Here is a 25965-nt window from a genome sequence, read left to right as displayed (position 1 = left end):
GTGTCTGGAGCAGGCCCAGCACTTCCCAATGCAGGAAGTGAGGTGCTGGGGCAAGTGGAAGAGGCAGGTTGGTAGGAAGGGACCTCTGGTATGATCAGCCTGATCCTGCTGGATAGCTGTGCTCATGGTCCATGTTATGCTGTGGGTAGCATTGTATGACAGCAGTATGTTCAGCATTCCTCCTCCCTGGATGCTCATCCTGCTTCCTTGTATCCTTCTTTTTATACAGGTACATCCAAGCGGCCACCTCTCCCAAGGACATTGTCATCATTGTGGATGTCAGCGGAAGCATGAAGGGCCTGAGGATGACCATTGCCAAACACACCATCGTCACCATTTTAGATACTCTGGGAGAAAATGACTTTGTCAACATCATTGCAGTATGTCTGTCTCAATTCTAGTACTGAGTTGCCTTCCTTGTGCCTCTTACCAACTTCTCCTTTTCCTTAGCAAATTACAGGCATTCCAGTGATGTAGCTACAGGAGCTATATTGGATGGGAGATTAACAAAAATTACCCTTGGGAAGTCAGCTTTGTGTGGTCAGCAGGGTGGCTGCCCAGTCATTTTACCTCTCCTCTACAGAGGATGTCAGCTGCATCTTTTTGCTTACTTGAGGATGTGGCTGCAACAGATAACAAGGGGCTGTAGAGAGACACCTAAGATAGCAGGGACCTGAGCTAATAAATTCACCTGTGTTTGGGTCCAGTAGCAGTATAATCCTCAGGATAATGTTTCCAGGCTAGAAAATTACCACCATGTGCCTTTTTGTGCACCAGCACCCTGCAAGGCTGCCAGTACAGGTCAGAATCAATCTGCACAGGCCTTCATGGAGTTTGGTCAGGTTACCCCAGTGTTATTCTCTTCTTTTTTAAGGCCTGACCAGAATAAGGATGGGCTGGTTACCCACAGAGAACCGGCACCCCTGACCCCAGAAAGTAAAACTTTTCCATGACTTGTGCCAAGACTGGTGCCAGGTTAAAGGCTGCTCACCTTCTAATTTTCAAGGCTATTTCAGCATCATGTCCTTCCCCAAGCTCCTTTCCATGAAAGCTTGCCAGGGCACAGAAACTGAGATATAAAGTCTACTTTTTGTCGATAGCTTTTTATGTTAGATAATTAGAAACTCCAATGGCAACAGCTCTGTCTTTATATGGCTGGACAGATGGAAGAGTGAACAGTGTTGGCAGAAAAATGGAGAGAAGTCATTAAGGAGTTTGAAATATCATCTGTTCTTCAAAAACAATCCCAGAAAGACCATATAATATATATATTCCTTTACTGCACTCACACCAAGAACCTATTGGCTCAGACACATTATAGCCTGACCTGAGCTCCTACTGATCAGCTGAGCCTCCTATGAATTACACTCTTCTGAACCTTATAGCAAAAGGTTTCCACATCTGAGGTAAAACATGCCAGGCTAGAAGCATACACCCCACTAATTATCACCGTTTTGTGGAGGTGTGGTTACCGGGTATGTTATTGCTCAGCTGTGTATCCAGGGGCACCAAGCTTCAGGTTACAGAACCACTCGCAAAGTTCAGCTGGTGACTGGGGACTCACAAAGTCTGCAGAAGTCAGAACTATGTGCAAATAGTGCTAGAAGCAAGGCCAGGGGCACAAGCTAATGGAGTGTGGATAAAAACTCTGCAGTGTGAGTGGGGAAAAAGCTGTGTAGTATGCTCAGATAGAACTCATCAAAACATCATAATTAACGTGTTATTTAAACAAACAGAAGATTTATCAAAATTATAATCTGCCATTATCGCTGGAAACAATTTTTAAGGGAAATAGGTATAAAATAGCATAATGCTCCATACTGCTTTCTGAACATCCACCGAGGACATGAACCCATTTTGTGAATTTTCTCCCATTACAACCCCTTTCTTTCCCTTTTCTCTTTGCAGTACAATGATTATGTTCATTTTGTTGAACCCTGTTTTAAGGGTATCCTGGTCCAAGCAGACAGAGACAACAGAGAGGTGAGTACCAGGCTCCCATCAGTGTAATTCAGGTAGCTCTCTTAATGTAAGAATTACATGGGGTTAAGATGCTGAGATACGAAACTCCAGGGACAAGGAACAACCATCTCACAGCAGCGTGTGGTTTGCATTTCAGAAACAAGCATCAGTTCAGTGGTGTGTTCTGGCTCTGAGGTTCATCTTTGCTTACATGAAGTCATTGTAACACGGGGTCAGCTGGCTACCTAAAGAGCAGTAGCCAGCTTTCCTGGGTCACCACTGTCGGACCATGAGCAGACCTAGTCCAGATTGCTGTGGAAAAACAGTGTGCAGAGGGCAAACCAACTTTGAAACCCCAAATCTGCAGCCTTCAGAAGGGAGAACAACCAGCCCTTTCCTGGTGAATGTGTTCTCAACCTGGTCTTATCCTTCACCAGGGTGGACCGCCAGCAAGCTTTCCCTGGTGAGGGATTTTGCTGCTCTGATCCAGGAGGCCTCTGCAGCCCCAAGGTGGTCAGCCTGCATCCAGCTGCTCCACCACCCTCTGGGCTGACTGGTATTTTTAGCTCTTCATACTGGCTCTTTTTCTTCCTTTTTTTCTCTCTGTATTAATACCAGAGAGGGTAGCACATCCCTCCATGTCTTCAAAAACTAGATTTCTCTCTGAATTCCTTTTCCTGGCTTGGTCCTGGGTCACAGAGTATGATTCCAGAGGGTGATGTCTCCTATAGTGTTTCCTAAAGGATCCCCAAGCCTTTTGAACACTATCTTGCAGACAGCACTCTGAGGTTTTAATTTACAACAATGCCTCTTAAGTAGTAGACAAGTATTCAAATGTTTTCTTTCCCCCCCTCCCCCCATCCTGTTGCTTTTGCATGCACAGGATGTTTTTTACCTGAAGGAATGGATAAGGAAAAGTCAGATTTCTAGTGGGTTTGTCCCTGGCATGATCTTTCATGGGCTGTCAATGGTTCACAGCACAGAGACTGAGAAATGCAGTGCTGCTGTAGCTACATGGGCAAAGGTGCAACCTGATTGTGCCACCAGTGGAGTGGCCATTTGACTTTCCCACCCCCCTCAATCCCAGTGCTGACCTCCCCTGCCCTGCCAGCAGTAGTGAAGGAGCAGGAGCCCAATGGCACAGACTTGTCTAGGTTACCCTTTCCTCCCCTGGTCGAAGGGAACACTCTGCCTACAACTCATTCCTGTCTTTTTCATTCTCTTCCTGCCAGCACTTCAAGCAGCTGGTGGAAGAACTGCAGGCAAAAGGAGTGGGGACTGTGAGCAAGGCTTTGACAGAGTCCTTCAAAATTCTGAGGGAGGTAAGAGTCGGTGTTGATGCTCGTGTTGGGCACAAGAGTCCCTGCCCATTCCTACATTCCCCTCTACAAGCGGTGACTCAGCGTGTCCCTCACTGCATTGTGCTGCAGGGGGGTGTGGTATGAGCTGATCTCATGGACCCCAAATTTGTGACAAGCAGTGCAGGGGAGGTGGCCCAGTTCTGGGGAGGTGTTGGTTTGTGCATGATGTCTGTGGCCACCGATCCCTGCCCAGAAGGGATGAGGAGCCAGCAAGGCTGTGGCTCTGTGAGTCTTTTTTTAATGAGCTCCATAACTGTGCTTTGACCAAGCACCTTTATAGATGGTGGCAATAGCATATAACTGATCAACTGAGGGCAACAATTCTGGTTGTAAGTAATGTTATTAGTGAGCAGTAGATGATGGCGAAGACATGAAAGACTATTCTCAGGCTTCAGATTTATTTCAGTGTCACTTTGCTGAGTATCAGTGCTTGGGGAGGAAATCACAGGTCCAAGAGAATTAATCACTCTGATTATACCCCATGATAAGAATCATAAATGATTCATTGCCTTATGTGAACAATAGGGACTTCAGTAGCCTGGAGATAAACATGCAACTTAACTCTGTTTCTTAAGGAATGGTTACAAAAAAAATGACCAAGAACCAGCTGAATACCCCCCTCTCCTCATGGCACTGTCTATAGTGGGGTTGGCCTAAAGAAGCCAATGCCTTTGGTGCTGACAAAAATACACATACATACGATGTTAGTGGCCATAATGATGATGTGGGTGTTAAAGGTGGGCCAGAGGTATTGACACCCTGGGAAGGATTCTCCTCTCTCACTGATCCTAAAAACTGAAAGTGTAGGGTTTTTTGGCCATGGTAATGTTATTCCTAATTTATGCCAGTGCCAGCATGATCAGAGTTGAACCCAGGGAGAGTGGGAGCTGACCTGACTTGTCACTGGTAGTAGAAGCAGAGTGGTTTTAATGACTATCTGAGAAGAGTGGGATGTAGACTTGGCATGGCTGGTAGCACTCTGAGGAGTTCAGCATCTTTGGAGGAAGATAGTTACTGAGATGACCAGGGAAGCAGTAATGATATGAAACTAGAACAATTACATGGTCTAGATGCCTGCTAGATTGCCTACATGTATTCTTGCAAATTAAAACAAACAAACAAACAAAAAACCCCAAACAAACAAAAATATTTTAAAAATTATTTTTTAATTAATATTTAAAACCAAAGATCCAGAGCCCATACTGGGCTGCATTGTATAAATCAGAATATTTAAAGAATTTTTGCACCAGAGGAAAAATTACTTCCTAATGTCCAATGTAGCCCTGGTATGTACAGTGACAACACGTTAAAGAAGGCCAGTGCAGTACAACTGCAGACATTCTCAAGCAGCACAGCTATGAAGGTCTCAGTGGAGAATCATAAAGCACAATGCTAAAGAAAGCCTGCCTTGTCCCAGATGAGATAGCAGCAGGTCATTCCAGGCACAGACACCAAAACTGTTCTGGTTCACTAATAACCAATGAGGAGAGCTCATACCTCCTTTCTGGCAGGCATGGATCATTCTCTAGACTAGGGAATCCTCAAGCCTCCAGGAGGCAGAACCTTTATAAAGCCCTGCATGCTTCAAGACAGGCATGCCCATGGGAAATAGAAGGTGTGTGGTGAAACAGCTGAGACAGAAAAAAATGCCCTCCACTGACATAGCTGGATCAAAAATACCTCCAAGGAGAGAGTGATGTCCATGCAGCCCAGTGGACTAACATGACTCCACTGCAGTAATAGATAAGAAACTATTTGTAGGTGATGAAATTATTTTTTTTCTATTTGGCATCAAAAATGCAGTCAACAGTTTAAGCAGTCATCACTTATCTTGATCCTTGTTGATTCTCCCTTGCCTAATGAGCTTGAAACAGCTCTGAGATGGCTCTTGGACAGTGCAGGACCCAGCAACCTGCTCTTCACTCACAAGTGAGTGAAGTACTGCTTCCCTCATGCCTTTTGCTATCACCTCAGATCTGGGGAGAAGGCAATGGGCTCAGACATATTAGCATCGTTCCTTTGAGGACCTGCAGATGAGGAAAGGTGTCACATTTTTCTGCATCCTGGAAAAAGCGGTCCATAAAACAGTAGTTCAGAAATGGTATCTTTGCTGCCAAAGAAAGGCATGAAACAGGGCTAAACATCTCTTCCACCCAGCTTTCCTTCCCCAGTCACACTGAGTGCAGCTTTCTTGCAGTGTGTCTTTCACTGTAGCATGGACCATGACTGTACTCTTCAGCACAATTGGACCTCAGCCCACAGTCACTGAAGCCATCAGCTGAGAGCCTTGTTCCCAACCAGCTGTGGGGCAGCTGGACGTGCAGCAGGAGTTCTGCAGGACCTCCTGTATCTTCATCCCAGGATTTCTGCCTGTTGACATTCACAAGAGACAGACATTGTGTCTCTGTGCACACACAGCAGCCCCAGAGGCTGCACATACACAGGCATGCAAGCATAGAAACGTGCCTGTTGTCCTGTCACAGCCTTCCCCTGACTGCAGCTTCCCTGGTAAGGGGTCATCTAGAGAGTGCCTTGATATCACCAGCTGGAGGACCCCAGGCTCTGCAAGTACCACAGCTTCAGGCAAAAGGGTACCACCTGCCAAGTGCTCATATGGCTTAAGGGCTCTCTGAAATCTTCTCTTAGAGATTCTTAAATCTGTATCAGTAATAGTGGAGGAAAAGGTTTTTCCATCAGTGTGCCTGGAAACAAGTCTGTGCTACTGCAGTCAGGCAGGCAGGAGAAAAGGGAACTTTGGTGGAATTGACCACCCCCTTCTCATCAAGCAAGATTGACATTCTCAGCTTGTAATTGTAGCTGTTCCTCACAGACTGTCCTGTTATTGTTCACAGGAGCATACGCAAGAGAATGAAAATGAAAATTGCTACATCACACTGATGAAACAGGCTTTGCTGATTACAATAGACAACCAGTAATAATATCTGTAATGAAAGTGACTGCAAAATTTCCCTGGTAATTTTCCTCAATCCAATTGCTCATAGAATTAATAGCCCAGCAGAGACCTACTCAATGAGGTATGAGTAGCAGAGAGGGTATGAAGAAGAGCACAAATCTCTCACATCTTTGTTTTCTTCCATTATGTTCTGGGGTAGACAGGGCATATTTTAATCCATGACGCAATTGCAGAATGGTTTCAGGAGAACAGTTATCCAGAGCTTCCCCTGCCCCTCTCTGCCACGCTCAATAAACCACTTATACTTTCTATTTCAATTTAGCCACACGCCAAAGTGGTTTCAATATAATATGCATCCCAGGGAAACGATGGTCTTAAGCATGCGTTTATGAAGTGCTTCAAAATTCTCAGGTGTTAAGTGCTATCTTTTGAGCTCTTCTCTTATTTATCAGTAATCTATCTCCCTGTTATCTTCTCTTCTGTTTCAACAAGCTCGGCACCGTCTTGTTCTCTCACGCTTTTCCTGCAGGATTTATACCCCTTTGTTCTGGCTGCTGCTCTGCTCGTGGCCGCTTCCCTGAAACACCATGCTCCCAACAATGTGTGAGTGCTGCAGCTGAGAGCTATCAAGTGCTAAGCAGAGCAGAATAATTGCCTTCCCTGTTTTACACACCGTAGTCCTCTTAACACAGCGTAAGACAACAGCTACGTTTTTTCAGACACTGTCACATTGTTAATTCCTATCCAGCTGATCTGTCTCTGTGTTATCCCTCTCCAGGCAGCATCCATCCTCCTGTTTGGTATTTGAGCCACTGACTATCTTTTCCAAGATACATATGTGTGTACATATATACAAACACACACCCCCAATCCTAAGAGAGATATACAAATATATTCACATATTTGTTATATATTAATCTTTTAAGATTAGATAGCACATTAGATAGACCAGATGATCCTTGAGGGACCCATTCCAACCTGGTATTCTTATGATTCTATGAAAATCTGTGACACTTTTGTGTCCTCCTTTCTCAGAATCCACTCAGAGTAAGTAAGTATTTTGAAAGCTAATGCTTTACTCATTCTGTGGAGGACAAGAAATGCCAAGTTCAGCTTTCTAAGGCCACCTTGGAATGCTCTCTTCTCTTAACACCAAGCTGCTTTAATCATGCCTTGACTCACTGCTGACCTCAGAAATCACAAAAAAGTTCAAGTTAACTGAGTAGGTCTCTCCAGAATGACTATAGGTGATAAAACATTATGAAACTGGTAACAAACTGGATTTCAGCGAGGCGTAAAATTCTGAGTAACTTGAGCAAACTGATGCTATGAAAAAGAACGAATGCATCTGCTGGTGTGAGTTATCAAAGGTTTGTGGCCTCTTATGCTCCACTTGTGTGAGGAAGCATCTCATTTGTGTACTCACAACTGTGTTACTAACTTTTTTAGCAATGTGCTAAATGTTTAAGGACAACTTATCCATCTAGTTTCCTCCCTTCTTGTAACACATTTTCTGTTGATTCTCTCTTCATCCTTTGGGATCTCATAAAGTCCCGGTCAGGTTTCAGCTCATGAGGCAAGTAGTTCAGTTATACCTTCTGCAATTCTTTCCCTTCATGCTGAACACAGATTATTCATATGCTGAACACAGATTATTCATATGCTTTCAATTAGCTTTCTCTTTAATTCCACCACTTTGTGACCCTGCCTGTAATTCTTTCATTCTTTTCTTTGTTTCTTATCACTTCAGCGAGTACCCAGCCATTACAATATTGTCCTTTTGATGATCAAGTATGGAGGCTATAAAGCATCCCTGTCTGACCATTTCCCTCTGTTTTTTTTATCAGCTGGCAACATACTCTTTTTACTCCCTCTTCTGCTTCTTCTCTGAACGTTTATAAATCTTTTCTTGATTTCAGTCGCATTTTTGGACCTGAATTTTACAGCATGTTTTTCAAGACATGCAAAGCTCAGAATTTCCTATTTACCAGTTCTTATCATTTTGCTTAATTTCTCATTTCTTCTGCACTGGCTGTTTCCTTCTCTACTGCTAATTTTCTACCCATGAGACACTTTCCACCAAGTTTGAATTTTCAGTAGTTCTGGAGGCCACTCTGGAGGCAGGTCTGCATAAGAATAGACCAGGAGGAGATGAGGAGGGGCTGCTCAGTCCTCTGGCCAGATGTGTACATAATCAGCATGTGTGCCTGCACATCTCTGAGCGATGGTGATGGTTTCTATTGCTTCACTAGTAACTCTGTGCCAGGTTATAACTGCAAAGCAAATGGCAAAGAGCAAACAAGGGAGTACAGGAGACTGTGACTCTGAATTAATTAGATCATGCCTGTTAGTCCTGGCAACGTGACCAATGTTCTATAGGAGAACATGTAGCTCTGTGCCTTGTTCTCTGACCCAGCTCTAGCCCACATTTCTTTAGACATCTATTCTGTGGACATATTGTTCCTCATCTCCCCTTCTTCCACGCTTCTGAGACTTCAGTCAGAGCAGGGAATTATGCTGAGAGCTTGATGTGAATGCTGTCAGATCATTTGCTACAGCTGCAACCAGTCACAAAAGGACCTAAAACCCAAGGATTACCTCCTTGTTCATTTGTTTTCTAAATCTGTCTTTTTAATCTCTATTTCTATGACACTGATGATCTCATTTTCCCTGTTGAAAATATCATCTGCTCCTGTAATTAGGAGATTGCTAGTTCTGATGCAGCATCTAATTTCTCAGTATCTCAGTATTATGAAATCTGAAGTAAGCTTCACGAGGAGATGTCTTAAGTAGTTTGATGAAATGGTGGGTGACCTTAATTAAGCGTTAATTTAATAATAATCTAAACAAACATGTTGCAGATTGCAACATTTTGGACTAAGCTGCTTTTGTAACTCTAAGGTTTGCTTATCTGTGATCTGATCCTCATTCTGACAGCATCTCCTGCACCATCGTAGCCCCATGCCTCCCTGGTGGACACTCACACTGTCCTCTGCTAATCTGCATGCAGTTGATCTCTGTCCTAGAAATAGCTCACTTGAGGCTCTTTGTCTTTTTTGTACCTGATGGTCTGCAGCAGAATCCCATGTGGCTGTCACCTCCTTTTCTCCCTGAATTTTCACCCAAGAGCATCCTGTGTTTGTCCCTCTTGCACACCCTCAGCCTTTGCCCTGAGTCTCCCTGCTGAGCAGGATGCACATGAGCTCTGACCCCTCCTGAAGCTCAAATTACCCTGTAATCAAGTTACACTGATGGGGTTTTTTTCCATGATACAAATTATAGCAGCTTTTTGGACAACTGGAAATGGCAGACCTTGGGGACTCTGTAGAGAAGGACATGGGAGATCCCCAGGGCTGTGTTGGAGTGACCACAGCAGCAGAGGTAGTCTGTCTCCCCTCTGAATGTGCTGCTGTGATGACATGAAAGAGGAGGTGGCAGAAGGTGATGTTATGGTGATGTTAGCACTGAACCTGGTAATTTCACAATAAGGGACAATCACAGAGGTAACTGTAGGAATGGTGGAATTACTGGGGAAATCTGGACTTGGCGTTGGCTTGCAGGTATTGATGGACATGATGTTGATCTGCAGTGGAACTACAGTACCATTCATGTTGGTAAAAGCATTCGTCTGTCACAACATAGCATGACCAAAACAGAGGGGAGTTGTGAATTGAACCCTAAAAGACCTAAGAAGTCTCAGTTCGCACTCTGAGCTTTTGTTTTCCCATCCAATGCTTGCTTTCTTTTTTATGCTATTAATCTTGCCACTTGGATATCTTTTTCTTCATTTGTGAGATATAACTATCCTCCCCAATTTAAAATTGCTGCCGTTTGATATAACCTTACTCACCCTTCAGTTAGTCTCCTGTATACTCTCCATCTCATGCCATTGCCTCTCATTAATCTCTTGTGCAGAGTTGTCATTTCTCCCTCTTTCTGTATTTTTTTTACTCTGCATCAGTTTCTGTATCTTCCCCTGTTGATTAGACTTTTCCTTGCTCAGAGCACAGAAGTGGTGAGATGCAGAACAAGGAGAAGCACATACCAACACCCAGCTGGGAGCCTCAGAAAAGTGGCTGCTTGATTTTGTACCTTGGATGTCCTCCACTACCTCCACTGGTGGCTGTTAACACCTGTGTTGGTGCTGGATAAGGCACTGAGCTCTCTAGAGCTGGGTACCTGAGGGCATGAGAGGCAAATGGCTCTGCATGCAGAAGCAGGAGATAAGCAGTGCTCCATGGCTGCTTTTTCTTGGCTGAAAAAGAGGAAGGGCTTGCCTGCAAGAGCACATCTGTTCAACACCTCTCCAGGTGCCCTTGGGAGCACATCAACGTTTGTACCAGAGTCCCAGTGTATTTCTGCTCTGCCTTAAATATCACTCACGCACAGATAACGGGTCATCTGTCACTACAGTGTATGGACTCTCTATCTGGCCCATTCACCACCTTTCTCAGCTCTGGTGGCAGTAGTGTCCTTTTTTCATGTGCTCCTGCCTTTCTCTGCTATTCTTTGGCAGATTGATGTATTTACCCTGAAATAATGAGTTTGATTTCCTACTCCTCTCACATTTTCTGCCATAAAAAGTGACAGTTACTGCTGTCAAATCAGAATTGCAGTGTTTATGGTCCATCTATAGTTGTTTTGCATAAACGAATGCGACTGTGCAAGATGTGAAGCAGCAGGGAATCGCACCCTTCCTCCACAATGCTTATTTTCTCCTCGTTATTTTACTTCTGTAAAGCCTCCCATGTCTACATGTGCTAGGCAGGGCTGTATAAATAAAAAAATTATATGCAGCGTGCGAACACAGCCATTATTTAAGCAGAGCTCTTTCTGAGCGTGAGGTTTGCAAGAGGAAGTCAGGATCTGGCCCACCGTGAATAAATAGAGTGCAATTACACAGGAGCAGCCTGAGCTGGGATAACTAATGCTCTTCCTCTCTGTTTGTAGTTCAGAGAAGCTGGTCAAGGAGGCTTGTGTAACCAAGCCATCATGCTGATCACTGACGGAGCAGTGGAGGATTATGAATCCGTGTTTGAAAAATACAACTGGCCAGATCGGAAGGTTTGTCTGGGAAGTGACAAGTAGAGAGGGAGAGGTGGGATTCTCATCATCCTGCTATGGTGGGAATAGAAGAGCACAAGCCAGGATATCAGGCAGAGCTGAGCATTCACATCCTCCAACACCTGTATACCTGTGAGCACCTGTCTGTAAACACAAAACAAAGCAGCCAGCTAGGAGCCTGCTGTGGAGATTTTCAAGGTGGTAAGATTACAAATGGATATCTGTAGGTCAGTAAAGAGGTTTTTTTCATACATTTCATTTTCTAAATGTGTGGACAATCAAAATGTTCTGCTGATAGCATTATGAGGACTGAGTTGAATACTTAAAAATTAAAAAACAAAACAAAACAAAACCAAAACACTTTTATGAAAATAGTTTTAATCCCATGCAGGACTGTTTATAATTGGTCCTGTTTGGGAAAGGTTTGGCTATTAGCAGTTCTTATGTTGGGCAGGGAATGGCCCAGAAAAGCTCTCTAGGTGCCCTCCAGCCCTGTTTACTCTGAAGTCTGTAATTACAGGCTTGTACTAGCAGAGCTGACTGTGAAAGGGGAATAGACCACAGCTCATCCTAAACCCTCCTGATTTATTTGTTTACCTCTTCCCAGCTAGCAGCAATGCACAAAGGGAGAGAGAAGCCTACTGAGAGACCAGAGCAAGGGGCTGTTAAAGCAGTTTATTTGAGGATTGGCTCTTTTGTTGGTGGTCAAACACAAGAGAAATGGTAAAGCTTTCTCTAAATGATTCATGCAGCCAGCTGTTCCCTTGGGTAAAGGATTCCTGTGAGCTATAAACCTCTCTGCATGTGGTTGCTGAGTGCCTGGCAGAGCTGCTATCATAAAATCAAGCAGAATTTGCACTTCTGCCTTGTTATTCAGATGATGCTGGGTGTGCTACTTGGCTTTCTGGGCTTGTTGTAATCGGAAATTAAGTTCCAGCCCACAAAATGCAAAACAAATGGCGTAAGAGGCTCCTGTCTCTATGTGAAGGCAGAGCTATTGCTTTGCACCACAAGCAGGCACTCACACCAGTCTGTAACAGGATCCAAACCTCAGCCTCAGGATTTGGTAGCACATTACAGACTAATCCTTCTATCTTTGTGTTCTTGTTCCCAGGTCCGGGTTTTCACTTACCTCATTGGACGGGAGGTCACGTTTGCCCCCCAGGTGAAATGGATTGCCTGCAACAACAAAGGTGCTGTGTGGGAATGGTTTTCCAATCCCCATCACACACGTCACATGTGGACTGCAGCCACAGGGCCCTGGACCCCACTAAGGCTCACCCACTACAGCTGGGGCCCAGGAGCCCTTGCTTGGAAGACAGCATAAGGAAAAAGCAGACCCTGCTAGTCCACATGAAGTGTGCCTGTGTCCAACTAACACCAGTCCTCCATGCTGAGCCACTGCATTTTCCTGTCATGGTGCCAAGGGACACTATGACCGAGATTCATGCTGGCTGTAGTCCACCTAAGCCCCTGTGCTTATTGTGCCCCAGTTGCTGGCTTTTGACAATCTGTCTACAGCTCTGTCAGAGAGCCCAACATCTTTTGGCTGAGATGTAAAACAAACATCACCTCTTTAAAGATTTTACAGCATTTTTCACGAGGTCTGTGGGTTAACCCCTATATCCTGGCCAAATTCTTTGTGTGTCAGTGGTTTTCGCTGAGGCACCAGAATAGCTTGTTAATCCCACCCCAAACCCAATATTCTCTCTAACTGGCATTAAATGACATGAATAGGAAAATCCATTCACAGTAGGTGAGTCACCTCTATGCATTTGGGGCCAGTTAAAAAGTCAATTTCGTCCTATCAGAGTCTGCAAGGCTAAAGGAAGAAAGAGGGGTGACAAGTTTTCTGTGTTTGGGCTGGACCTGGCCTCAGTGTGCCTGGAGACAGCAGTGTTTGCTACATCAGTGTCCTGCTTAAACAGGAAAAGGAAGGGGAGACTGAAGCTGGGGGCTGGGTACATCAGCTGCTTTCCAGTCTGAGCAGTGGTTCCAGCAGACTATGAAATGCGTGGAGGCATTTCTACTGAAAATCACTGACAGATGAGTTCCTGACCTGCAGAATGTCTGTGAGCTGGGGATTTTCAAGGCTCAAACATTCTTCTATTAGCACTTTGAATTTCGCATAGTATTTTTAGTTTTTGTTAAATGAAACAAACCCCTGGATTTCAGATTGTATTGCCAGCGATGAGATTAGTGACAGGGAATTTGTGGTGCTGTTGGTTCATCGTAAAATGTCAGAACGGGGTTCTTCTGAATAACCAGATAACAAAAATATACTCTTTGCACTTGGATTCTTACTTACCACACTTGAGCTCTGCAGAGGGCTCCCTGATGTTGGTTCTTCTGTTTCAACACACTGTATAGCTCTTATGGTCCTTGTTTTTAAGCACACTAATTCTGTTTCCAAATCACAAAGCTTATCAGAACATGAGCCCTTTCACATGACAGTGTTTTCCTAGTGATAGGAAAGTTTTCCATCTATCTGACGTATTCCATCTTAATACCAAGAACAACCCAACCATGTGGTGAGAAGCATGAAGGGTCCTCATGACATTTCATGACATTACACTATGTTAGCATCTCCAACCAGTTAAGTAGCTAGTGTTGAGGACCTTCTGATAACTTGAATATATTCTTCCCCTATACTCCTTGTTGTAGTGTTAGACTGTCATAGGTCCATCTGCAGGGACAAAGCCTTGGAAATAGGTTACTTGCGCTTTTATCTTTTGCTTCCAAGGGGTAGATGGAAGTAGTCGCCATCCTTGGATGTAAAGCTAGGCAGACTGAGGAGTGCTGGAAAAAAATCTGAAGCAAAGGTGGGAGTTATTCTTACTATAAAATAGCTCAGGGTAAGCAGGTAGCCTGGTGAAATACTTTGTTTGCACATGTTTGGCCTTCAGGACCAAAGGCAGCCTTCCAGTAGTGGAAGGTTTTGCCCAAGACCCAATGCAGTGCTGTGTATTTGCTTTGCATAAATCTGGTTATGTCAAGACTCTGATCTTGAGCATTGCTTCAGTATTTTGAGAGAACCAAGTCCGTGCTTCAAAACTAGATTTCCACAGAAACGTGTGCCCATGTAAGCTTGCGAAAACAAGGCATGTCAAGGCTTTTGTAAACTGGGTAGATAGAGTGTTTGACATCTAATTTTCTAGCTTTGCACAGACACTCACGTAAAAATACGGAGGATGCGTTGGCAGAGTGACTCAAACCTCTGTTTCTCCATAAAGGCTACTACACTCAGATCTCCACGCTGGCAGATGTCCAGGAGAACGTGATGGAGTACCTGCACGTGCTCAGCCGCCCCATGGTCATCAACCACGACCACGACATCATCTGGACTGAGGCCTACATGGACAGCGCGGTAAGGACCTACAGCAGGAGCCTTTAGTCAGCAAACAGCAGGGCCTGTGGGCAAAACTGGCAGAGGCCTTAGGCACACAGATAGTATGTTAGCCATATAACTTATCCCTGCTTCCCATCTTAATATCTTGTGCGTATCAGAATCTAAATAAAGCCCTGAAATTTATGTAATACCGGGAGCTGGCTGACGGATAGAAATTACTGGTCCCTGGCTCTGCTGATACAGACAATATTTCTTTTCTACTCGCTCCTGGAGCTGAGGTGTGTGTGCAGTCTCAGATATGAATCTGCAGTGACCTAAGTGCCCAGGACTAACGACACAGGCACAACGTCACTTAAGCAGTGCTTCTGTGAAAGCAGGTTACCTTCTAAAGGATTATTCACAGGAAAGATTATCCATGGCTCAGGGTACGGGTCACAGAGACTGATTTCCTCCAGACCAGGAGCTAACTGCATGTTGCTTGCCTCTCAAAGGTACAGATTTCTGCTGGGGAAGCAGGCTTGCTCTTTCATTCCTTGCACTAGCAAGGCCTGTCACCACAGTGGTCCTGTGCCCAGACCTGAAGGCCAAGGACACATCACAAAGAATCAGACAATCAGCACTCCCAACACCCCTTGCTTTGCCTTAGGCCTGCCCTGTTGGAAGACATTTGGACCACGAGCAGGTGCTGTCATCATGTGGTGTTGCTAAGGCAGCTCTGAAATTCAGAGGAGTGAAGGGAAGGACAAAGGAGTAGATGACACTGAAGGAACCTTCCTCTGCACTTCACCAAACAGAAGACGTTCCTCAGTCTCCATCTCCACCCCTTTTTACACTGCTGAAAGAGGAAATTACAGTTTTTCTTTTGTGGCTCTCTGTGCCCTCCATGTGGGAGATAGTTTGTTTTTTTTTCCTACATTGGATTCTTCACCCCAGAGAAGTGCCTGACTTCTGGACAGCTAGAGATGATCTGAAGTCAGGTTTCCCTCTTCCAGAAACGAACCTAAGGTTTCAGGACTATTTATTCTATTTGAGGAGAAGAATCTTCTGGAAACATTGAGAATGTTTCTGTACACAGTCCCACAGTGGGACTGAAGTTGCAGGCTCCAGTCCGGACAGCAGCAGCTTTAGGGTGTCTGCCACAGCCCTGGGGAACACACACAGTTTTCAGGTTTAAGATCTACAGTGAGAAACATGAGTTCTTTGAGCTGGAGTAAAACTAGGGGTTGTGTGCTTAGGTTTGTAGCAGGAAACATGGAAGTCCAGGTTACATGTGGTGGTACTCAATGCTGTGCTCAGAGTCAAGACCACATGAACCCCAGGAAATACCTCCAAGGTTGCCAGGCTTGCGCCATTGTGGTGTATAAATGTTATAATTGGGAGACTCTTGTAGGAAGGGACCATTCCCCACTTTTGTGCTGTGTCTGACCACTGAGGCTGCAGCCATGGCACACTAGCTCTGGGAGAGTGGAGATGTCTTTGCTGCCAGGTGAGAGCTGGGACATAGTGCTTGAATGTACTAGGCAAAACCTCCAGAAATGCTACTAATTACCCAGCAAGTTTATTTTATCAGCAGGCTTGCCAGCTCTGGCACTGGTGTATGGGGTCACACTTCTCAAGGCAGCCACAGGGATTTGTTTGCTGCACGTTTTTTGCTGCACCTCTTTTCTTGCCTTGTGTCTTGGCTTGCCATTCTCTTCCTCTGTCCCAGACTCTCTCATCTTTGATTCATTCCTCCATTCATGTATTCATTTATGTGTTCATCCATGTCTCTCACTAGCTGCCACAGTCTGAGGAGGTAACTGCACCCCTGTGTTTTGTGAGTGTGCTGTTTCCCTTGTGCCAGTTGGTGTGTCAGTGCCAGTGTTCACAGCCACAGCTGGCCTGTACATCTTGGGGGGTGGGGGCCACAGCACTGAAAGAGTCCTCTTGCACTGGCAAGAAGAGGAGAGGAAATGTTGGATGTACTGGGGAGCTGTGCTGTACTGCTGGTTCAGAGTAGGTAGGGGTGTCTGTGTTGTGCAGTAGCTTAGTTCACCTGATCTCTTTTTCCATATATCCAGTAAGTGCCAGGGAAGTTTACTTGCTGTGTGTTAGTGAGTGTTGCTGTGAATGGGAATTTTCCACAAAAAATCATCCAGAATAGTAATTCAAGATACGAGGCTCAAATCCCCATCAAGTGACTGTATGGATTATTGACTGGCTCCTTTATGGCTCCCAGCACGTATTGTAATGAAGACAGGAGGTCGTTTCTTGCCTTGCTACTTACTTGGCCAAATGAGAGATAAAAGGGGGGAATGTTACTGACAACAAAGGATTAGATTCTTTTGATAGCTTGGCATGTTTGGGAGACTCCTTTGCATGTGTCTTACCTGTTTACCTCCTTTCATGTGTGTTTTTAGAGCATCTGTCTTCTGTTGAATTGGGAGCATCTGTTACCCCATTACACATGCATGTCCTGTATCCCTCACAGAGATAGCTCACTCTGTTGTATCTGTTTGGATCATGATTTTGTCTCTGTTTTTCCTACACTTAGATGGTTGACTAACAAGTCTATATAAGTAGGCCTTGTGTGTATTTGTGCCTGTTAAAAATTTGCCCGTGGTGTTTTTCATTTGTGGTATTCACGTGTTAGCAATATAGACAATACCTTGTCTGTGGTTTTGCTCATATTTGTGTTGCTTTTCTCCATTCTGTGCTCCTTGTGTTGGTGGTTTTTACACTTGTTGCATAAGTGTTCATGTCTACACTCCTAACACATGGTGGGTATAAATTGTGCCACCAATTCTACAGGTTCCTGTCTCTTCATTAAAGCAACTCTTCAATTTCTCCTGCTTCAACACATTTCACTGGCTTTCATCCCATCCTCATCACCCCACACGAGCAAGCATCCACCCCACGATCCTCTTGGATACAGAGTATTTAAAAGTGCTGCCATCTGTTTCTCGAGAAGTGTGGGAGGCAAGGAGGTGGCTAATTGTAATCAACATCTGGGGTCCTTGGGAATTCCAGTGCCTTCCATTTGGGCTATCTCTGTTATTGCATTTGCTAACACACGTTATTCTGTGGCAGCTCTTTGCATCTCAGGCTCAAAGTCTGCTGCTCATGACAACAGTGGCCATGCCAGTCTTCAGCAAGAAGAATGAGACGGTGAGTGCAATGTGGGCTTTGCTCTCCTCCCTGCCAGCAGAGGTGACAGAATGCAGTGGACCTTTGCAGGGTTTTGAAGCCATTCAGAAGTGCGACAGACTTCTGGCAGGACGGATGGCTGATAATTTATCTGTCAAAATGATAGCCTGTCACGTCCTCTGAATGCTATTTCTTTAAAATACCTCTTAAATATGACATGTCTCTTTATTTTATCCCTTCCATTTTCAAAATGTGCCTAGTTCATTGACCCTAAAATTTCAGGCTGGAAGAGATCATTACCTTGTCTAGTCCATCTCTTTTATTGCAGACCTTTACATTTCACACAGAGGGTTCTTCACGTGCCCAATAACCTGGTTTTGGCAAAAGTGCCATTGAAGAAAAGCATCCAGCCCCAAGCTCTCCCTTGTGGTTTCTCACTCTCCACTAAAAACTGGTGTCTAAATTCTGCTTTCAATTTGTCTGGCCTCGCCTTCCTTTGGCTTCCTCTACTTGATTAAAAAGCCTGTACCCTTTGGTATGTTCCCCTGGGAAGCATCTTCTACACTGACATAAAGTCAAACCTGTCTATCTTGATAAGATAAAAAGGCTGAATTATTTAAATGTATTTGATAAGGGCATTTCCTTCGGGGATTAAAACCCTTTAGACACTCTTCTCTGTACAATTTCTTGTTTCTTAGCATCTTTTTAAAATGGTGGACAGTATCTTTCCTTTGCTGTATGAGGGATAACTTATTCATCTAGGTCTTATAAACAACTGTCTGCTTTCTCCACCTGGGGCTGGCCTTAGCCTGTATTAGCACAGTGGTGCAATGGGAGGCTGTCTGTCATTTTTTTCATCATGCTCCGTTAATAATGCTTATTAAACAACCAGTTTCCCATATCGTGGAGGGGGGAACTCCTTTTTCCTAGGTTAACAATTTTATATTCAGTATTTGATTTAGTTGACCCAAGTTGTCAACCAGTCCATGTTCTGTTGCATGATTGTCTCGACCTTATTGTTATATACACATACTGAATGCAGGGGTTTGCCCTAAAAACTTGTTTTCAGTGATTTTATGTTGCTTCTGAATCATAGTAATTAGTACTGACTAGTATTGTGTAGAAATACTCCTCTCCATAAACCCTGGAACAACCTCTTTAGACTTTTTGAAGTATGCTAATTGATTTTAAATAAAGATACTCACACAAGCCTAGAGAGGATATGTGAGAGACTAGCAGGGAGACAATGTGCTTTCAGGTAGAAAACTACCCAGGTCTTGCTTCTGAAAATAGATTCTCCTTTGTTTTAAAGCGATCCCATGGCATTCTTCTGGGTGTGGTGGGCTCTGATGTACCACTGAGGGAGTTGTTAAAACTTGCTCCACGGTATAAGGTAAGACTCAGAAAATGCAATTTGTTCTTTTGCACAGCAATGACATTAGTCATTCTCTCATGGGCATGACTGAAAAATCATTTCTCTACCTGTAAGAAAAACTATGAGCATAAAGGAAGAGATGTTGGATGTGGTGATGTGTGGTTTCTATACAGCACAAGTGAAATTCACTACTAGAAGCTCTTTGCTGCTTCAGGATCACAAGACCTAGATGATCCAGTAGATTGGCAAAATGTTGTGGAACTTTTGCATGTTGATGGTCACCAACCTAGATGCCTCAGAGATGACAGCCTATCTTAGAAGAATTAAACTTTTATATCCAGTTCCCAGTGGACAAGAGTTGCCATGCCAGCTGGCAAAAACTGTATTGGTTTCACTGTCAATATTCTTAGGAGAAGAAGTGAGGGCTGAATGGATTATGGAGAGCCAACTCTTCTGGCATGCCTAGAGAGATTTCTTTCTCCAGATCAGCATGAAGATTTTTTGGCAGGACAGTGCACAGAAAGTTGGCTCTCACTCACTTTTTCTGTACCTAGATGGAGTATATGCTCCCCAGACTTGTTAGTCAAAAAGCTTTCCATTAGCTCTATGTTCAACGTATCTAAAAAAAAAAAATGTTCATTCATAAGAAATCCCTCCAGAGATGCACTGTTTAGTTTGGTTTCTGATGTAAACTCCATGCAGGGACCCTTTGTTCAGTCAGGCTGCACACCAGGAGACAACAAGCACATCCAAGGACCACCATGAAACGAGGAAATTTGAGCCATCATTTCAAGTTTTCAGTTTCTCTTAAATAACTATCAGAAGACTACTACCAGTTAGGCAGTTGTCCAAAACCTGATTGCTAAAGGCTCACAGGACTGAGAGTGCTGTCAGAAGCTATGAATTTCTGTGGCGCTTCCAGACATGGATACACAGCAGACCATTAACGTGAAGCTGTAGGAAATGATCCTTCAGGAAATCCTGGAACTAGGAGTGTCAGGGTGCGTGCATTCAGCATGCAAAAGCTGGATGATTTGGGCCTGGAGGAACTTGTGTAGGAGTTTCAATTTTTATACATTTATTTTCTGTATAAGACTGATACCTTTTCATCTTCTTCTCCATGTCACTCAAAGGCCAGGTGTCACAATAATCTTTCTTCTGGCCCAAGAAGGGACACAGTTCTTTCCTCCAAGCCAGGGAAGGAGAGAAAATTATTTGAATTTCTTTACATCAAAGGCAGGAGACATCTTCACAGAAGCTCTTCCAACTCCAAAGCAGTTTAGAAACCTAGGATCCTCAACCTAAATTCCCTGGAATATGGGTTATAAAAGGACCAGCTCCAGAGTTCCAGCCCTCAAAGCTTGTGTATTAATGATCATGCTTACTTGGCTAGGAAATATCAGGTTTAACAGGCAAAAAACAAGTTTGCTGATCCAGTGTCTTGGTTTTGTTCTTGCCACACTGAGCTGAGGCAAGTGTGCTTTACAAAAAGCTGCTTCACATAGAGACAGTCCAAAGTTTTGATCTGGGATGTGTGAAATACAGAATTTGTTCCCTGAATGCACAGATGGATTGTAAATTACTTACCTCCTCACTTTCCTGCTGTTATCCCTCCAGGATTGTCTCTATAGGAAAATAAAGTTGCAATACTTTTTGAAGATAGAAACCTTAGACATTCTTGTTTTCCTTGAGACACCTCTTGTTTTGGCAAGCATAGGCTATCTGCAGATTTTTAGCTGGAATTTGTATTATATGTGGGATTGAGCTGAGTAATTGCTCTCTCGGAAATCTCTTGCAGATCAGGTCAGCCAGTGTCTGCTCTTGTTAGACTATGCTATTCCTTAAAAAGCATTTTAAGACTACAGGCTTGTACAACTGGCCTAGGCTAGGTCTGGTCTTGCCAACACTGAAACATAATGCAGAGCTCCTCTGAAGGCCGACAGGGTTTCCAGGGAAGCTGTCTGTGAGATTCATACTCACTTGTTCATTCACTGCTCTGCACGCATAGTGATGGGCACACAGACCTGTCACTGCTGTTTCTGTGCTGTTTACAGCATTCCTCATCGTTTCCCTTTTTATGAGTGGCTCTGCTATGCCTGCTGTGGAGAGCTCAGTCTGCCTCTGGGTGGTGATTGTCCACAACGACAGTCAGACTGCAGGAGGGCATCTCTCTCTGAATGTGTACACAAAACCAATTACCTGTCCATCTTTTTGTGCATCCAGTGAGTCTGCTTGGGCAGAGCAGTCAGAGATCTGGAGATAAATGGTTTGGGATGGACCCTATTTTCTGCTGGTCAAAACCCATAAAAGGAAAATATTTCTGATTATCGGTGGTGCCAGAGTATTAGTGGTACCCATTACACAGCACTGTTTCTAGCCAAAGCACTAATTATTCTAATGCCTCTTTCTTCAGCTGGGTGTCCATGGATACGCCTTTCTGAACACCAACAACGGCTACATCCTTTCACACCCAGACCTCCGTCCTTTGGTATGTACAGCTGTGAATCTGAGAACCTTTGCTGACTTGAAAACAGACACTTTCAGGGGTCCTTCTGATTTGGGGGGTTTTTTTGAGCTGTGAAGGCTACCGGGCTCTGATATACAGGCAGCCAGGAGCAAGAGGGCTGGAGAAGTAATATCATGTACACAGAAGTATGCATGTATACACATGGGTATGAAGCATAGGGTATCCTGCCTCTCTGTTCCCTCTAGGACTGCATGTGAGGGCTGTATTTGTGTGCACTTGCTGTACTGTGGGTGCACAAGTATCTGTGCCCATGCAAGGTTTCACTGCCAGGCTGCAGGAACAGGTCCCCTTGCTCAGGCAGATCTCCTACGAGGAGATTCAGCATGAGTAGCACCCCAGTAATAACTACCCAGAGGATTTGGACATTTTAGGATTCTGAGCCTAGCGGGGTGTGGTACCACCAATCTTAGTAACATGGTGAGTCTGAGACCATTTAGAGACCAGTAGATTGCAAACACCTCCTGGGACTTGAGGGAGTGGACACAAGGACAGCGTTTCTCCCTCGTGGTGCCACTGGGAGCTCCAGGCCACCCATCTGTTTGCAAATGCACAGCTGACCTCATCGGTCAGATAGCCAGGCACGCAGTGATTTTACATTTCTTACATGTGCTGGTCGGCACAAATCCACCTGCACACAGCTCTGAGCATTAGTGTGGTCACCAGCAAGAGAAAGTGCCACCACAGGGCTTCACAGGAGCTGTCTTCGAAAAGGCAGCTTTGCAAAGGGAGACCACCGGCACAGGGAGTTTCTTTGTTACGTGAAGAGAAGGGACAGGGCAAGGCAAAGCTAGGCAAAGGCTATGCCTTATCCTTCCACCTTAACTTGGCCTCTCTCGGTCTGCTTCACACCTTTTCCCTCACCTGGAAGATTACAGTGACGTAGCTCTCTTTCGTCAGCTAGCTCTAGGTGAAAAGTCTACCCTCAGTGGAGTCAAAGCCTAACTCCTGTCAGGAAGGATCTCCTGCTGGTATTATAATGTTAATGGGATTATACTCTTAGCTGCAGGGAAAAAACTGATTTCCTGGAGGCAAGTGTGTTGTACTGATCTGTTTAGAAGTAGGAGGCCATAGCCCTTACCTGCAAGTTTACCTGTGTAAACTTCTTCCTGGATCAACCTCTCCCACTTGAACTCTCCTAGCCCCTCACTGCCTGCGTAAAGAAATATATGACATAGGACCAATAAGGCACCTGCACAAATGCTGCCTTCCTAGTCAGAGAACAAATGAGACACCCCTATTTTTCAGCCAATTCTTAAAGGGTTAGTTTAGAAAGTGATCTAGCCACTTATTTTTTTTTCTTTTTCTTTCTTTTTCTTTTTTTTTCCAATAAACACCAGTACAAAGAAGGAAAAAAACTGAAGCCCAAGCCGAACTACAACAGTGTAGATCTCTCAGAAGTGGAATGGGAAGACCAGGAGGAAATAGTGAGTATCAGAAAGTGAACTGAGCCTTTTTTGTAGTTCCTTCTTTCTATTACTTCATGTGCCTGTATGGAAGGTGTGGGGGAGCAGTGGGCACTCCTGTCTTTTTCTGTGCCTGACTGGCTCTGAGTAAGAGAGGCTGGTGCTCTAAAAGAGGCCAAAAGATGAAACTCCTCTACAAAGTGTTTGTCTTCCATCCCAGTATGAGTTTACCTTCACAAGGAACAAAGAGGGAAAGTGCTGGCACGAGGAAGGAAGCACTTTGGAGGGTGCTCCATGGAGCCAGTCTGTGCATACATGGTCCAAACGCTGCCTTAATACAAAGCCAAGGCCGCTTTAGGAGTATGGCAGTGTCCTGTGATGTTACCCATACATGCAGGATGTGAGATATAGCTGAAACCACTCAAATAACAAGATCTGCAGCAAGGAAGAAAGTGCATTCAAGAAGAGTCTAAAGCTTGCAGTTACTATTAATACTAGACAAAGAGGATAAGGGACTTAGACACTTAAGACAAATTTCCAGAAATCACCTTATTACACAGGTGTAGAGGCACTGAAAATAATAGCTGACCAGAGGGTAAAGATTAGAAAATACTTTTTCTATTGTCTTTTGAGAAAAATTATTAAAAAGTGATAGACAAGAAAGAGCATGCATCTTTAATAGCTGCGCATTGCTGCTTTGCGTAACTAGGAACCTAGATAAAATGAGAAGGTAGTGAGGTTCCTCTGTGGCTGGTTTTATTTTACTCAGAAGAAGTAGGAGAAAAGAGATACTTAAGTTACTAAGATAAGAACTGAATTTGGAGTAAGACAGAATTAGCTGCGAGACAGATGCTTCTGGATTACAGGGGAGACTGCTGAGATAAACGGATCTGATGCTATAGATATCCACTTAAACAGGTAGGACAAACAAACTGACCAGCAACAGGATCAAAGTAGCCACTGCCACTAGTGCAGGCCAAGTACAAAGGGTACACCAAAGGAACTTGGGAAGGGGAAGAGTGGCAAACTGAGAAAGAAAACACAGCAGAACTGGGTGTGAAACATGGAAAGCAAGACAAAATAAGAGGCTTTACATGTAGTGGGACCACCAAGATGCTAGCTGCCAATGGCTTTGTGTAGGTTCAATGATAACTTATACGAGCTCTGCTCCCACTGTAGTTTTTCTCTCACTGGAGCCACTTTTAGAGCTGTTCCTCTTTACCTAGTTTGCTATTAAAAAAAAAATAATAATCCAGGAAATGAGAGAACTTTGCTTTGTTCTCCTATTTATTTGGCTAGCAGGTTCCTGTCTGACCAAATAACACTGATACCTGAATGCAACTACAAGGCAGCATGTAAGGTTTTTGTCCATAGGCAATCAGAATAAAACTAACCACGGGGGGAAAAAAAAGTCATGAAACAGGCATGAATAACAAAGCCACTTTGTGTTTCTCTGCTGCACCTTCCAGAAGAAAGAAAGGTTGCAGTCACTGAGGGTACAGAGACATTCAGTGACGCGAAGTATATCTGCAGTGTGACTTCAGTAAGTCTAGAGACTCTCGAGATACACCCACTGCAGCAAAATGCTGCCAACATTTCAACACTCAGATTTGTAGCTATGGTATTAGATCAATGACAGACTCAACATCAGTTGCAGTATAATCTCAGCAACACTGATAAGCAGCAAATTCCGACTGGAAAAATATGCCCAAGTGCTAATGATGTGTAATACAGCCAGCTGCTAAAAGGAAATCTAGTGGAGGGAAGATGGCATTGTCTGGAAAATACTAACTGATGCCCAATGGTACTATCTGTAGCCAGGCAGCAGCAAGGGTTTGGGCTTGCTTGTGAAGCAACACGGGGATATTTGTAGTGTGAGGGGGGAAAGGGGAAGGCTCGAGGGTCTAGAGCAGAAGACATATAAGGAGTGGTTGAGGTCACTTGGTTTGTTCAGCCTGGAGAAAAGGAGACTGAGGGGAGACCTCACAGCAGTCCACAGCTTCCTCACAGGGGGAAGAAGAGGGACAGGCATCGATCTCTTCTCTCTGGTGAGCAGTGACAGGGGGGCCCCTTGAGGGAATGGCATGAAGCTGAGTCAGGGGAGGTTTAGGTTGGATATTAGCAAAGATTCTTCACCCAGAGGGTGGTTGGGCACTGGAACAGGGAAGTGTCACAGAACCAAGCCTGAGAGAGTTCAAGAAGTATTTGGACAACACTCTTGGACACATGGTGTGATTCTTGGGGCGCTGTTGTACATGGCCAGGAGTTGGACTTGATGATCCTCGTGGGTCCCTTCCAACTTGGGATATTCAATGATTCTAAATCCAGAACCCATAGCAAATGCTGCAGGCTGTCAGAGCAGCACAGAGAATGTGCCGTGGCTCTGGCAGGAGGTCAAACACTCTTAGCCAAAAAGGAGTAATAGTACCAGTCAGTGTTTTCATTTCCAAGATGTGGGCCTTGGGAAACATGAGCTTTATATTCTAGGTCTGTAAATAACCCACATCAAACAGCCATAGTAAACAAAGCCGTGGCCTTGTAAAGCAAATGCAGTTGAGACTGGCTAGCACCTGAATGGAGGCCTGTCTCTGGAAGTAAGGAAACAATTTGTGTGAATGAATAAGTTACTTCCCACCTATTTTTTCTATCCAGGCTGAAGCAATAGACTGATATGCTCTGGCAGGCTGGGCCTAAAGTCAAAGCCTCTGCACTTGTGGAAAAATTTCCTGGCTCTTTCTTGCAAGAGGCTGGGAGTCACTGTGAAAATTAAATTTTGGAACCTGGATTGAATAAAGAGGTCTTCTCACTGCCTACCCTGCTGACATACAGTCTTGCTTTGCTGCGCTAAACAGCTGCTTTGCTGCACCTCAGAAGTGGTGCTGAA

General features: G+C 44.4%; 1 protein-coding gene across 1 annotated transcript in view; it reads left to right on the top strand.

Moving 5' to 3' along the window:
- CACNA2D4 (calcium voltage-gated channel auxiliary subunit alpha2delta 4) overlaps positions 1 to 25965 on the top strand; it is a 127701-nt gene that overhangs the window by 18667 nt on the left and 83069 nt on the right. The window contains exons 8-18 of the mRNA XM_027679615.1: positions 230 to 380; positions 1909 to 1983; positions 3195 to 3284; positions 11188 to 11301; positions 12416 to 12494; positions 14535 to 14668; positions 16428 to 16445; positions 17720 to 17797; positions 19089 to 19169; positions 21565 to 21639; positions 23016 to 23102. Of these exons, the coding sequence (XP_027535416.1) occupies positions 230 to 380; positions 1909 to 1983; positions 3195 to 3284; positions 11188 to 11301; positions 12416 to 12494; positions 14535 to 14668; positions 16428 to 16445; positions 17720 to 17797; positions 19089 to 19169; positions 21565 to 21639; positions 23016 to 23102 (982 nt within the window). The remainder of the gene's footprint in view (positions 1 to 229; positions 381 to 1908; positions 1984 to 3194; positions 3285 to 11187; positions 11302 to 12415; positions 12495 to 14534; positions 14669 to 16427; positions 16446 to 17719; positions 17798 to 19088; positions 19170 to 21564; positions 21640 to 23015; positions 23103 to 25965) is intronic.

The sequence above is a fragment of the Neopelma chrysocephalum genome, unplaced genomic scaffold (assembly GCF_003984885.1).
Source record: "Neopelma chrysocephalum unplaced genomic scaffold, ASM398488v2 Primary Assembly neopelma1_59, whole genome shotgun sequence".
NCBI classification, from domain to species: domain Eukaryota; kingdom Metazoa; phylum Chordata; class Aves; order Passeriformes; family Pipridae; genus Neopelma; species Neopelma chrysocephalum.
The sequence above is the reverse complement of the archived record's forward strand: the minus strand, read 5'-3'. Positions and strand labels throughout refer to the sequence as shown.